Source organism: Agelaius phoeniceus, chromosome 1 (assembly GCF_051311805.1).
Source record: "Agelaius phoeniceus isolate bAgePho1 chromosome 1, bAgePho1.hap1, whole genome shotgun sequence".
NCBI classification, from domain to species: Eukaryota; Metazoa; Chordata; class Aves; order Passeriformes; family Icteridae; genus Agelaius; species Agelaius phoeniceus.
The window spans coordinates 36,462,416-36,476,773 of NC_135265.1; the positions used below are offsets into that span (position 1 = coordinate 36,462,416).

Genomic DNA, 14,358 nt, shown 5'->3' on the forward strand with positions numbered 1-14,358 from the left:
TAAAACTCCACCTTTTTCAAACTCAAGTTTGCTTGCAGCAGGTTTTAAGACCCAACCAATTCCCACTACTCTGGGCTGCCGTGCTGAGCTGCATGAGGTGTCTCATCAAGTGACAAACCAGCAGCAGCTCTTTGTCTCACACCATGACAGACTCAAGGCTCCAGCTTCTCCTTTGACCTGACTTGCAAAACAAGAGAAGTTGCAGCACACTGCAGGGCACAGAGGCTCAACCTGGCGTCCTGCCAGCCAGCTCTAGCAGATTTTGGTACTGTGGTGTTTTATATATAGCAAGAAGCAGGTCCCAGCCTTCTGCTCAAGCTTCAGATTCCCAAATGGTGTGAGGAGTAATTGCTTGTAGAACAGGCTAATTCTGAAGTGAAAGAGGGCACAGGCAATGGTGTGAGCAATACTGGCAGAGATGCTTGACGTCAATCAGCAAGGAAAAAACCAGAATATCTATGGATTGCCACAAGAATTAAACCCAGACTACTTCAGACTGAAGAAAAAAAACAAGGTAAAAAATGCGTGAGATTGAATCTTCACCCCTTTGATATTTTAGTTCTTCAGTGTCTCCCACTATCCTGTTTCCACCTACATGGGTGCACCTGTAAGTATCTATAACCGCCTAAGAGTTATTTATGGCAAGCTATCAAAACTGAAGACATTAACTTCAGCATCTCAAAATACCTCTCACAGAGCCCAGAGGCACAAGGGGAGCAAGGAAAATGAGCAATAAAGCAAAGTATATAACCTTGCAGACCTGAATTGCTTTACCATATGAAAATTGGACAAGATGCAAATTAAGGAAACAAAGGTCCACTGCAGAGTAAAAACATTAAAAAAAAAAAAAATCAAAGAAAACAAACCAGATAATGGGGGAAGGGTAAAAGAACCTAAAATCTGATACCCTGTAACTAGCTATAAGGCTAAAAATTAACACAAAATTCTCACTTAGATCTCTGCATGGAAGCATTATGACTGAAGAAAAGGCATTTACTTAAAGAAATTGAAGACATTTTAAGAACATAACTACAATTCAAAAAACATTATGGACCAATTAACACACCTACTTTAATAGAGAAAAAAAATCTAAAGAAAATTATTATGTACTTACTATCATTTAGTGTAGTGAAGTCCAAGAATCGATATTCATAGCAAACATCTATTTTGGTTTCTACCTGGGGCCTCTTCAAAGTTGAATAGATATTACCAGGTCGTTTTTCATCATGCTTCTCTAATTTGTTCAATCCACAACCCATTTCAGCAGTTCCTGATACAAAGAGGTAGGGAAAAGGGAAAATGCATAAGCATGATTAACTTTGAGGTTTTTCCTTCTGGTTTTCATTTTTTCACTAGTACATTAGGGTGATTTTTAATTTTTAAATGCAAGCTGCCTACAAGCTACATAAAATCACATAATCAAATAAATGCTGTAACTGAAGAATATACTACTCATATCTACCCTCAGACATACTATTATTTTATTGGAAAATCGACAGTTTAATGTATGTATTTTGCAACTTTCAAATGTATTCAATCATACACTCTGGAAGACACACATTCCATTATAAAAAGTAGCTGAAAATGCAAAATAACTTGCTAATATTAAGGTTGTCAGCCTAGTAACAATTTCTATATATGCAGTTACTAAGAGAGCATCTAGTATTAACTTTTACGCAGATCTCTGTAATATTCAAATTAATTTCCAGCCTTGTAATTTAATGTAAAAAGCAAGTTCTCTCTGCAGAGAACTACCTGCATTTACAGAACACCCTCACTTCCTCCCACGTCATTTTTTTAGGAGATAATGGCACTTTACGAATCTGTCTTCAAAACAGAAGAGGCACCTGGCCACAGAACTGCATTAGATAAATCTAGTTCTCTTTAATAAGCTGCCAGCCCACAACATTTTAAAGGATTATTCCTGACAACCATTCCTGCCACACATTAAATGTTTCTCAATATCCTGCACATTATAGCTCATCTGGGTATGAAAGAATGGAAGAATTACTTGCTGAAAATATTCAGGTGATCCAAACCCTCTAATTCCTCTCAACAACACTGGTGGGGCTCAGGCAAATTATTTCAACCAGCATCAAGTACAAAAACAAAAAGTGTGAAGACACATCAGGTAGGCACCTAAGGTTTTTCATCACAACCACCTAACATCCTGCCACTGCCTACACAGATAAAGTCATGCTCTGAAAACAGGGAGGGAAATGCAGAATAAACACCCAGTTAGAGAGAGTGGCTCCCACAGGCCCCCCCAGATGCTCAAAGGCATGGGATCCATATAGTGTGAACACACTGCATGGAGCACCAGGAAGGTCAGTGCCACAGCCTCCCTGCAAGCTGTGACACACAGCAGTGAGCACCTGAGAAAGTTCAGGCACAGATCAGAGCTGCCTTTACCTTGACAGTTTATAAACCTAAAGCAGAGAATGAAAACCTTGCTCAGGTTCACCATCTCCAAAGAGCTGCTAGTAAGCTTATGCCACAGCTCCATCCCCCAAGAGCTTACAAAGTTAGGCAAATATACAGCCCCAATGTATTTGGAAACCACTTGCATAAAATTATCTACATTTTTACTTATACTGTGGTTTAACTTTTATAAATTTTGTTCCTTCCTCATACTTCCTTGCAAAATCATTCTTATTAATATTTCCCAAGTCCCTTGCTATATTTTACTATGATAAATGCATTCTGCCTTTTCTGCCATTTCCTAGACAGGATCTGTGGTGTGGTCCCTTCATCACCCCACTCACTCTCATTTGCATCACTGTTCTCATTTCTCTATATGAACACAGGGGGCCATATGCTCAAAATGAGATCTTAACAAGGCTTATGAAAATAACATTCATGCTTCCCTGTCTCTAGTGCAAATAATACACCTACTGCACCTAAAATCATCATTCACAGCTGAATCATCACATTCACAGTTTACTGTCAACTTCCTAGCAGACAAAGAACCTGTTTCTCCTTATTTTTATGCAACACAACTAACTGAGAAGTTTCCAACTCATCTCTCATAAGTTTTCTCTATTCCTATTTGCTTCTACTGCTCAGTAATAGCCTCACCCCATTCTCCAGCACCCCTGGAAGAAAGAGCTGAAAGTTTTTCCTGGGCTCAGCAATACCACCCACCTTCTTATCATGTGCAAAGTCCATAAATGCACACCTACATCTTCCTGCAAAGTCCCTAATAAATTGATCAAAATAGGACTGAACAACACATCAAACTTGAGAAAAGTAATACAGTAAATATTTGATCACATAGAACCTGGAAGCAGAAAAAACATTTGCTACAAAGACCTCTAGAATTGAGAAAAAAGAATGATGTGATATTTGTATTCCTGAAGTTTCAATATTTGGTGGATTCATCCAGCAGAAAACAACTTTCCTTGATTATTTTGAAGGAAAGCTAAAAACTACTTTAACAATTTCTATCAATGAAATCGAGGTTTGCAGATTCAATTTTTTTAAATTTGGAATTTAAGGTTAAAAATCCTCATGATCTTTTTATGTTCCAAAATACTTTCCACCTTTTTTTTTTGTAATGACAACTATTACCATTAAAAAATTATTCTTTCATATTTACAGCAGTTTCTTCTTTTGCCTGTGCAATATTATTTGTTTCAGTCTAAAATGTTATTTATTTTAATACATAAACATGTGTTGCATATTAATGAGCCTAACAAGACACTAGGTATTTTTCCATGAGCTATAATGGAACAAATCTAGCAGCATTCTTGTGCTAAGGATGAATTAAAATAGCAGTAAGTCTTAGCAAGTGTACCAAATTTCTTGTTTCAGCAATTGCCCAGTAATTCTTACACATCATAAGTACACAGCATTTTGTAAGGAAAAAAATTTCATTTCAGAGGTCATTCTGCTGCAGTGCCTGCAACCTTTAGTTATACAAATAGTCTGAAATCCACAGGACTCTTAGACAGTGATGGCTGCAGAAGGAGGCCTTGGGGACTCTGCATTTCACATCGCAGAGTGTTTTGCATTCTTTCCCAAACTGGGGCGAAAGTATTAAAAAATAAAAGCCTGCACTTCCAGCAGCAGCCACAGACACTCTCCTGTGCTTCTCCAGCAAACATTTTCTCAGCCCTTTGGAGAAAAACTCCTCCACCCTCACTACCCATGTGAGCAACGACTTCTGCGAACAGAGAGAACTCACAAGTCATTCAGCACAAGCTACCTGCCCACTTGGGAATGCACTGAAAACACACTTTTTTGTTACTAATTCCCTGAGTGACTGCTTCCTAGAAGACTGATTTTCACCTTTGTGCTGTTTAGCTAAAACTTCAAATAGTATCCTTGAGGATAAAGGCTTCCTCACATTTTGCTAAGTATAGGCAGTTGTGTTACTTAAAGCAGGCATATGGAAAAAGATGATGAAAAAAGATGCTTCCACTTGAAAAAAATGAGGAATCAGGGGACAAAAATTAGGTTTCACAACATCACAATCTTTTCCACAGTAATTAGAATACACATGCTACAGCAGTAGAAAACAAATCTTCAAAAATTAAGTTCCTATTTTAACAGAGAACTCTAAGTGTGAAAATAATTCCACAGAGGTAGGAATCCTTAAAAGTTTTCTCAAATATACTGATGATGTGTGTATGACAAGTCATCACTCAATCACCAGATTCTGCTCAAAGTTATCCCACAAATGTCCTTCTGGGACAGCTTGCTTTACAACCTTTCAAAGGCTTTTAATATCAGTTATTACCTTCTTCCTTTCATTCACAGCAAAGTTAGTGCTGTTCAGTCTTCCCACCATCATCTGAAAGTATCTCCTTGCTTTTCACTTACAAATTTTCTTGTCAACAGGACATTATTCCCCTTCTTAATTTTCTACATTGCAGTTATCAAAGACTGCTGTAAGAAATGTTCATCACTGATGCATTCAAAGTAATCTAAACTCACTCCAATGCACATTTTCAGGTGTATTAGTTTGCTCTAAGACATGCTTAAGGTTACTGTACTACATAGATTTATCCTGGCTTTCTATACCTACATGTGAATTCCACTTTTATTCATATTAAACAAAAATATTATCACTAATATTCACTTTTTAGCAAATTGAAAAACAATCCTTCAAAGACGCTGCCAAATTTTCAAATTCTTTTTGCTTTGCAGTAGGTTCTAAGATAAACATTTTCTTTTTCATTAATGCAGAAATTAATTATCAACTCAGAAGTTCTATACTTAGAAAAAAAACCTTGGAAAAGTAACATTTAATGAAGAACATTAACCCCTAAAATTATGATTTAGCTATGGGCTTTTACAATTACATATGCCAGAAAAACTAATTCTGTCCACAAACTCACTTACATTGCAAATTAATCTTACATGTGGTCTATGATCTTGTTGATCTCAAAACTGTTCACGTGTTCAGCCACATGATGATAAAACCAGAACTGAAACCCCAATCTCACAACAGATTGGAGTTTTTTAGTCTACATCTTCACTTTAACTCTGCAAAGCATCAAGAATAGAAGGTATGCTGACTTGCAGAACAACAGCAAAGCCTAGTCAATTAATTCCTAAGTTTCTCTTGTGAAGGCCAGCAAAGGCCTTCACTGGTTAGGAAAGGAGCAGCTTGCTTCTGCAAACTGAATGCAAATTTTAACCCAGGATTTGTACATCCCAAACTAACTCCCAACTCACAAACTGCAGAATAAACCCCTTGCTGCCACCTCCTCCTCCCCAGTACTGTCCTGCATTGTGTACTTTAAGAGCAGAGGAGCTCTGGGGAGCATCTGGAGGTACAGGTGCTGTACCTGTACCTGGTGAAACCCATCCCAGCATGTCCAATGACCTGACCCTGAACGCTCCTCAATATAAGTCTTACTGAAACCAATACCAGCCTCTGCCATGAAAAAAACCTCAAAAATTACAACAAATTGTAGCCAGCAAAAGAAAGAAAAAAAAAAAAAAGCCAGCAGTATTTCCACTTTTAATCACCTCTGTGATCCACGACAATGAATGTATCTTGAATGTATCATAGGAATTTTTACAGCTCTTTTAGAGATGTGTCAAGTTCTCAGCTGATGATTTCTGAACCTCAGCTTTGCTAAAATACTTTCTTGCAGCTTGAATTCACTTTCTTGGGTTGATAGTGTGTGTTCAAAAATAGACAAAATACAACAAGTTCAGAATTAGCAAAGAAAAAGGATAAAATAATACCATGTAGCTAACAACTTATTTTCTTATTAACAGTGATTCAGGCCCCAGGATTCCTTTTCAGAAGGAAAAGAGCACAAAGAAAAGAAGGAAAAACAAAAAACCTCTTGCCTTCTATCTGATTTTCATCTGGGGGATATAATGGGGAATAAATGAGGCTAATCTTCTGATTTATTGATCCATCCTTTCATGAAAATCTTTAACAATTTATCTCCAAGGAATAATAATGAAAATTGCACTGAAATGTAACAGAACCACATGGCTAATGGAAGCTTGAATAGATTACCAGAATAAGGAATTTAAGGGATGCTTATCAACTAAGTACATATTGGCTAAATAGTTTATTTCAACTAATCAATGCATAATGTCAATGACTACTTAGAGGGATGATTTGAAAATAATTCCAAAACAATCATTTTAAGTACTTATAATCTCAGAATCAACTGCTAAGTATACAGCATTAGACTGAGTATTCTAGCAAACGTGTAAGTGAAATACACTACCAGCTGAAATAGGAACAAGGTAATTTTAGTACTTACAATGGCATCCAAGGAAAACATGTTGTATGGAAAATTAATGCTTGTCAGCTTGTTTTTAAGCAAAATTAGTGAGAGCAAGCTTGCTTGCATTAACATATTTAAAGCATTTATGGGCCAGAACTAGTGAACGTATTTTGCAGGCTTTATCATGAATGAATTTATTTTTTAAAATACATATCCTATGTTACTGCTAAGGTTCTTTGCACAAAATATAGAACATAGTATTCTTACTGATGAATGCAGCAGCTGGAAAACAAGATAACTGCAATGTATTAACAGGTTTTCTCTCTTGATTTTGGTTAAGACCTTTCATCTTCATTCTTCCTTCCATGGGTAATACTTAGGTACCTCACAGGGATGCTGGAAGGCATTTACAAATAATTGCAGGACTTCACATTTGTTGTGCAGTAATGAGACATGCTTATTTTCTTAAACCCTCACTCCTGTAATCCTGACCTTTCCATTTTCAAAATAATAAGCACTTCATGCTCAGTTCACTTGCTGGCATGTGGTCACTTAATTCTTGCATCCTTCTCAGTCTATGAAACACCAGAGTGTTTAGTCCCCCACTCAGCTCCAAACAAACCCTGAGAGTGCTTGCAAATTATAGTCAAGTCCCTTTCCCAGCATAGTTAAAGCAATGAAGCAGAGGAAGAATAACAAGGCAAAAAAAACCAGCATAACCAAAGCAGAGAATTAAAAACACCAGACCTGGCAAACTGGGTGTACAGGTAAACAAAGAAAGCAGAATAGGACGCCAGGATGATCTTTTGTCAGTTCCCAAAAAAGAGCCATGCTTCTGACTTCTCCTAATTTTTCCCACCCTGCACAGGTTTCCTTACCACTGCACAGGTTTTTTTGTGAGATTACACCACCTAAGAGGGAAATTCCTTACTAAGAGATACCCACTTAGTCATTTTGCCAATATTATTACCATGCAGGAAGATATGTAAGCATATCTTCAATAAATAGTGCAATAATATTTATTTGTGTGGAGGGATTTGTGCTTAAGTAACTAATGTTTACCAAACAATTTGAAACATTCTGAAAAACATATATATACAAGGAACAATTACCATAAATCAGTCCCATCTATTGTCAGATGTGACAGCTGACCAATTTTTTTTTCACCACATATCTATGAATTTGACCAGTGCTGTCAGGATTTTAGACTTGAGGCTGATAACTAAATCTCAGCTTCTAGGAAGGTTGGTGAAAGAATAATCCCAGATTTATCCTTTATGATTGATTTGATTTAAATTAAACTGCAGAGCAACCCAAGTAAATCTGCAGTTAAGGTTTTCAATTTCAAAGAGCAAATCTCAAAAACTAAGGAATTCATTAGTAAGATGAACAGGAATGAGCAACTGGAGGATGTACAGGGGAGGTCTGGAACATGTTTAAACTACAATATGAGTATCTGCAGAACTAGGAACCCAAGGAGTGACAAGAGAATTCATAAGAAGGTTTCCAGACACAGTGAGATGAATTACCTAATAAAGAAGGAAATGTAGAATAAGCAGAGAGCTTAAGAGACAGGAACAAAGTTCAGCAGAGGAACAGTCTCGGATCAAGAAACACCAGCATAAAATGAAATGTGCCAGAAGCCAAGGCAAGCGGTGGAAGCCAAAGATACCACAACTCAACAGAAGCAGAACACAAATCAGGACTAATCTGGATTCATACCAAGAACTCTGGAAGACCTGTCATGATGAATTGCAGCCCCTATTGCTAGAATTAAAAGCCAAACTATTTCATCAGATTTGGTACTGTCTCCCAGGGAGACAAGAAAATGTACTGACTACACAAAAAAAAACCAGAGAAAAACATAATTTGGCCAATTAAGACAATTGCTGGTCTAGTTTCCATAGTTTCTAAGCTTCAGGAAGAAAGCAAAGTAATACATGGATAACTATGATATGGATTCAGTAAAGTTAGAACAGACTACCCTGACAGGTCTTGTAAACACAAGTTACACAGAAAGCCCAGCACTAGCATGCAGCATGTCAAGTAACACACCAGGATGATAACATGATTTCAACAAACTCTTATTAGGTGCTATTGTTCTCATTGCAGCATTCACATCACCAGCTTGGGCTCGACTCTGCTGCCCTGCATAACCCACTTACTTTGCCCTGTGCTGTCCCTGGGCCTGCAAGTCAGCAGGCCACCCTCTGTGTGCTCCCTGCCACCAGCCACACTGAAACTCCTCTAGGGAAACAGAGCTGGGGTGTGTGGGTGTGTGTGGGCACGTGAGCAACAGGGTGGGAGGAAGAGGAGCAAGCAGGATCAGGGAGAAGTGGTGGAGGAATAAGGCAAGCCTTGTGCTAGCAGTGGGGGCAATGTGAGGAACAGCAGGTTGGTGGGAGACCCCTGCTTCCCACACCACCCACATCATCCTGTAACATTCATCCAAAATATTTAACACTTGCTCGTACCACAACACCATCTTTCAGTAAAGCAAAAGATTCAGATAATACCACATCTTTCTACAAAATACTTTTAGACAGTGTATTTCTGGTCAAGATAACAAAGTGTTAATGTCACTGAACAATGCACAGGTAAAATTTATGCCAAAATACCATGTGCAAATGTTCAAGCAAGTTGCCTCCATGCGACAACAGGAGACTACCAGGATGCTAAGAAAGAGTAGTACTATCAAGAACATAAAGAGAAATCACAGCAGATTAAAAAATAAAGACTGAATTAACCTGACAAAAGCATCCACAGGAATTAGATATGAATCCAACTTTCTTTTAAAGTTAACCCCACAGCACTCAGAACCCACAGAGAGCAGGCATAAGAAACAGATGCATATTACAATGTATGCACAGCTGCTTAATGACTGTGAGTAAAACCATGGTAAAACACGAAACTACAGACTTGACAGTCCTATGTTTACTGCCTTTTGCTAGTTTGCTTAGGAGTACAACCCCAGCCATCTGATGAAGGTAAAAAGTAAAGTAGATCATTAGTGCAAGGTGTGAAGCTCTGGGATCTCACATGAAGTTAGGGATGGAACAGTAGTTATCTGAATATTTTTTACTTACTTCAAATAGAGACTTCATCAACTTTGATTTTAATTCTTCACAAGTCTGTGACCCCAGCTTTTCCACCACAGAGGCTGAGGCCAGTTCATTATACCCAACATGGTATTTATGTTTCCCAGTACCACAGCTCAGAACTCCCTTAGGGTATTTAATCACAGCTGTATATACTCATTTCATGCTTCATTCTCAGACCGGGGAATGCCAACATTCAAGAGGTGGAAAGCCCCTTGTCTAATGTAACTTACTTGAGGTTAAGCTAGATTCCTAAAATAACCCTTCATTCTGAGACTTTACTTTTTCCCTAGAAAAAACAGAAATTAAATACACATATGTGACCACTACCATTGTGAAAAAGAGGGTTATTGCCACTAACTTGTTATTCAATACCAGGACCTGAAATGGATTGGATTTATTAAAAATAAAACATAAAAGCAGATGTCTAAAAAGATCTCCCCCTGTAAGCTAGAGGCCAGCTACAGCTTGATAGGTTATTCTCCTACAAAATAAATAAATAAATACATTTTTTTAAAGGGAATTAAAATTGAAGCAGTATACAATCAGACCACAGCTTCCAAACTCTGGCTGAAAACACTCTTTCAGGTATAGTTATATTTTTATTATTTTAAATACAGCATCCTCTTTAGCACAACAGCCACCCCTACCAGGACTCCAGCACCGCTCCCTGTCCTGCCACACAGCAGCCTCTGGCTCAGCTCGTTCTCCGCTCCGAGCCGGGAGCGCTCCGGAGGGAAGCACGCTCAGGCGTAATAGAGAACAAATGTCTCCCATTAATTATTTGACTAAGCCGAAAGTATCAAAGAAGAACTGTAAAGTCCATTCAACTAAATTCCCCTTTTCTAGAAATACACAGGCTGTAAGAAGAGACTGTTTTGACAAGAATTTAGACAAACCAGAGAGAAGAGAGATGTATTTCACACTCAGACATTAAAATGCTGAACCACTGCCGCTTTACATTGTAAGAAAACCGTGCTGAAACAACATCAAGAACTTGAAAAAGCAATAAAATTGGAAAACAGCGACTGTAAAATCCCAGACCCCAGCCAGCCACACGATGGCACGGCACCGCCGCCTCCAGGTGCCCGGCATGTGAGGAGCGGCGCCGGGCTGGGCGGGCAGGCGGGCGCTCACCCGGCTCCCCTCAGAGCTCCCTCCCCTCCCGGCTCTGCCTCACCGCGCCGGGGGGCTGGACGCCAATAACCATCCCACTGGCTGGAAGGGATTGCCGGCGATGCCGCCCCCGGTTCGCCCCGGCCGCGGGCAGCCCGGCGGAGCCCGGCAGTCTCCGCACTCGCGGGCTGACAGGACGGCACCGCCCGCCAGCCCCGCCGCCCTCCCGGCGGGCTCCGCTCCGGCCCCTGGGCAGGACCGCAGCGAGCGGACCCTCTGGAGCAGCGGCACAGCCCGGAAACCCGGCCGGGGAGCGGGCGGGAGGCAGTGCCCCCCCTCGCCGGGCTCCAGCAGCCCCTCCGAACCCGGGCACGCCGGCCATCCCGCGCCCCGCTCCGAACTTCGGGAGCCAGAGGACCACGACGAGTCGCAGCCCCGGAGTGGCTTTCCCCGCTCCGGCGCGCAGACCCTGCCCAGCAGCAACCCCCTCCCGCCCCCTCACCAAGTTTGCCCGCCGAGCCGGTGGGGTGCGCGGCAGTACCTGGGGCAGGCAGCGGGCGAAGCGCAGCCCGGTGGTGCTGAAGGATGCCCGGCGGGCGGAGACGGCCCGCCCCGCTGACAGCGTTTCCTCCTCCTACTCCGGCTGTCGCCCGTGCCCGCCCGCCGCGCTCCGGGGCCGCTCCCCTCTCGGCTCCGCGACGGGGAGGTGCCGGGGCAGCGCCACGCCGCCACACGGCCCCGCGGCCCGGCACAAAGTTTGCGCGGCGCAGCCCGGGGCGGCGGCTCCGCTCCCGCTCGGCCCGGCCGGGGGGCCGCGGCCACTTCCTCTTCCTCCGAGCGGCGGCGAGAGCCCCGCGCCCAGCCCGAGGCGCGCAGGGAGCGGGCAGCCGCGCTTCCCGCCCGCTCCAGCGGCACAGCCCAAAGGCGGATTGCTCCGCCCGCCGGCCGGGGCGGGAAGTCCCTCACGCACTGCCCGCCTCAGCCCCCAGCCCGGCCCGACCCAGCTCCCCTGTACTCCCCCGTCATCGCTCATGAACAAACTGGGAGCAGTGGCTGATACATCGGAGCATTGTGCGGCCTTTCAGAGGGACCTCGATAGGTTGGGGAGTTGGGTAGAGAAGAACCATCTCAAATTCAACAGTGGCATATGCAGGGTCCTGCACCAGGGGAGGAATAACCCCACGCACCAGTTGGGGCCAGGAGCCAACCTACGGGAAAGCAGCCCTGCAGAGGAGGACGTGGGGGTCCTGGGGGACAACAAGCTGTCGATGAGCCAGCAGTGTGCCTGTGAAGCAAAGAGGGCCAAGGGAATCCTGGGATGCATCAGGAAAAGCATTGCCAGAAGGTCATGGGAGGTGGTGCTGCCCTTCTGCTCAGCCCTAGGGATACACCTGCAGTGCTGTATCAGTTCTGGGCTCCTCAGTACAAGACAGACAGGGAACTTCTGGAGCAGGTCCAGCAGACAGATTTCCTTTTGGGAAGGGAAATGAAATCTTGTGATTTCAATGGGGATCAATTTTGGCAAGCTTTGGTCCATGCCCCTGCACTTCATGGCATCCCATGCCTTTTGATGGCTTTCACTTTGGCAAAGATTTTTTTTTTCAGTATCCATGCTTTTTCAATATTCCCCTGCTTTTGCAACATCTGTGAGGTTAGTTTTGGCATGTTTTGGTCCTTTGCACTGCACCTCATGTAATCCTGGTGCATTTTCTTGTAGTCACTAAATGTCCCAAATTTCTGGTTTTTTGGGGATTTTTTCAATTGCATTTCCTTTGATCATATCTCCATTACAGAGTGTTTGTAAGTCTTTCTTTTCTGTTTCGCAAGATTTCCTTTTCAAAAGTTGGTCAGGGGTCTGGGGAATCTTTCTTACAACAAAAGACTGAGGGAGCTGGGCCTGTTCAGCCTCAAGAAGAGGCAACTGAGAGGGGAGCTCATTAACATGTATAAAATATCTAAAGGGTGCGTATGAAGAGGATGGAGCCAGGCTCTTCTTTGTGATGCCAACAGCTAGGAAAAGAGGCAATTGACAGAAGCTGTTGCAACAGGAAGTTCCACCTGAATATGAAGAAGAACTTCTTTACTGTGCAAGTGACCACACACTGGAATAGATTGCTCAGAGAGGTTGTGGAGTCTCCCTCACTGCAGATTTTCAAAAACCATCTGGACTCAATCATGTGCCATGTGCTCTGGGATGACCCTGCTTGAGCAGGGAGGTTGGACCAGATGTTGTCCCTTCCAAGCAGCTCCAGGTCAACTGAGTTCAGCTCCCTCAGCCTCTCCTTGTAGGACACATACTCTATCCCTGGCCTTGTTGGCTGGCCACTGACTTTGTCCCAGCTTGTCAACAACTTTCTTGGCACTGGATTCTGAGAGGGGAATGACATACCTGGACACAGTATGTGGTCTACAAGAGCCTTAGTGAGTGCCAAATTGCTGTGGATCGTCACTTTTTCCAAGCTACTGGCATGCTGTTATCTTTGTTGGCTGTGGTCATACTGCCTACTAACCTGCAGCCTTTGCAACATAGCTGCTACCCAGACAGTCCCAAGTCTGAATCTCTGCAAAGTACCCTCCCTTCCCAAAGGCTGAATGTTTGTCCTTGTTAAATTTCAGAAGTTCATGCTGGCTTGTTCTTGAACCTGCCCAGTTCCTTTTGGACAGCAGCCCAGCCCTGAAGCTGCTTGATCATACCTCAGTATGCAGCTATGTGCAAATATGGCAACAGTGGATCCTGTCATCTCCTCCAGGTCCTTGAAAGACATGTTAAAATACAAGAGGATCCCACTTGCTTCTGTCCTCCAGGCAAAGTGCAACCCATTAAACTGCAACTTTCTGACCCCAGCTATGCAATGAGCTTTTTACCCACCCAGATTACAGAGTCTTAAGCACATACAAAAATAGCACAGGAGCCAGTGCCTAGCACCTTACTGAAGTTCCCACGGCATCACCTACCATCCCCATGCCTGAAAATACCTACATTTTATCAAAGATAGCAAACATTTGGTAAGGCTTACTGGCACAGAGAGCAGCTGCTCTCAAGGCATCAGCCAGATCTTCTCAGCACCCTTAGACACAGCCCAGAACCCCAGCCCTGCTGGATTTGTCCAGGTCAGGTTCTCAGAAGAATCCCTCTCTTGACGCTCATCCACTGCTGGTAGCTCTTCGCTTGCTCCAATCTTGCCTCCAAGTGAACAGTTCAGGTCATTGAGGCACAGGCAGCTCTGAGTACATAAGCCTTACCTGTGCTCACACTCAACACCTCTTTGTGGTCCTTATCCAGCCCCTTACTGTTAACAAAGGTTTCTGAGAGCAACATCAGATTTCACAAGCCCTTGTGTATGTCTACACCCTTCCCTACAGGCTTTGATATTTCTGTAACTCTTTCACTATAACCTGTTCATGCTTCCACCATTGATATTTTCACCATGAAGTTCAGTCAG

At 42.7% G+C, this 14,358-nt stretch overlaps 1 protein-coding gene across 2 annotated transcripts in view; it reads right to left on the reverse strand.

The window, feature by feature from the left end:
- Positions 1-11,589, reverse strand: part of RFTN1 (raftlin, lipid raft linker 1) — a 96,003-nt gene extending 84,414 nt beyond the window's left edge. Inside the window, exons 1-2 of one of the 2 annotated variants that reach the window (XM_054647513.2) lie at positions 11,457-11,589; positions 1,115-1,270 (exon numbers count right to left, since the gene is read on the reverse strand). In XM_054647513.2, coding sequence (XP_054503488.2) covers positions 1,115-1,259 — 145 coding nt within the window. In that variant the 5' untranslated portion in view covers positions 1,260-1,270; positions 11,457-11,589. Of the gene's footprint in view, positions 1-1,114; positions 1,271-11,417; positions 11,437-11,456 lie in introns of those variants that run through there. The other variant, XM_077176490.1, reaches the window with a different exon arrangement.
- Positions 11,590-14,358: the final 2,769 nt, after the last annotated feature.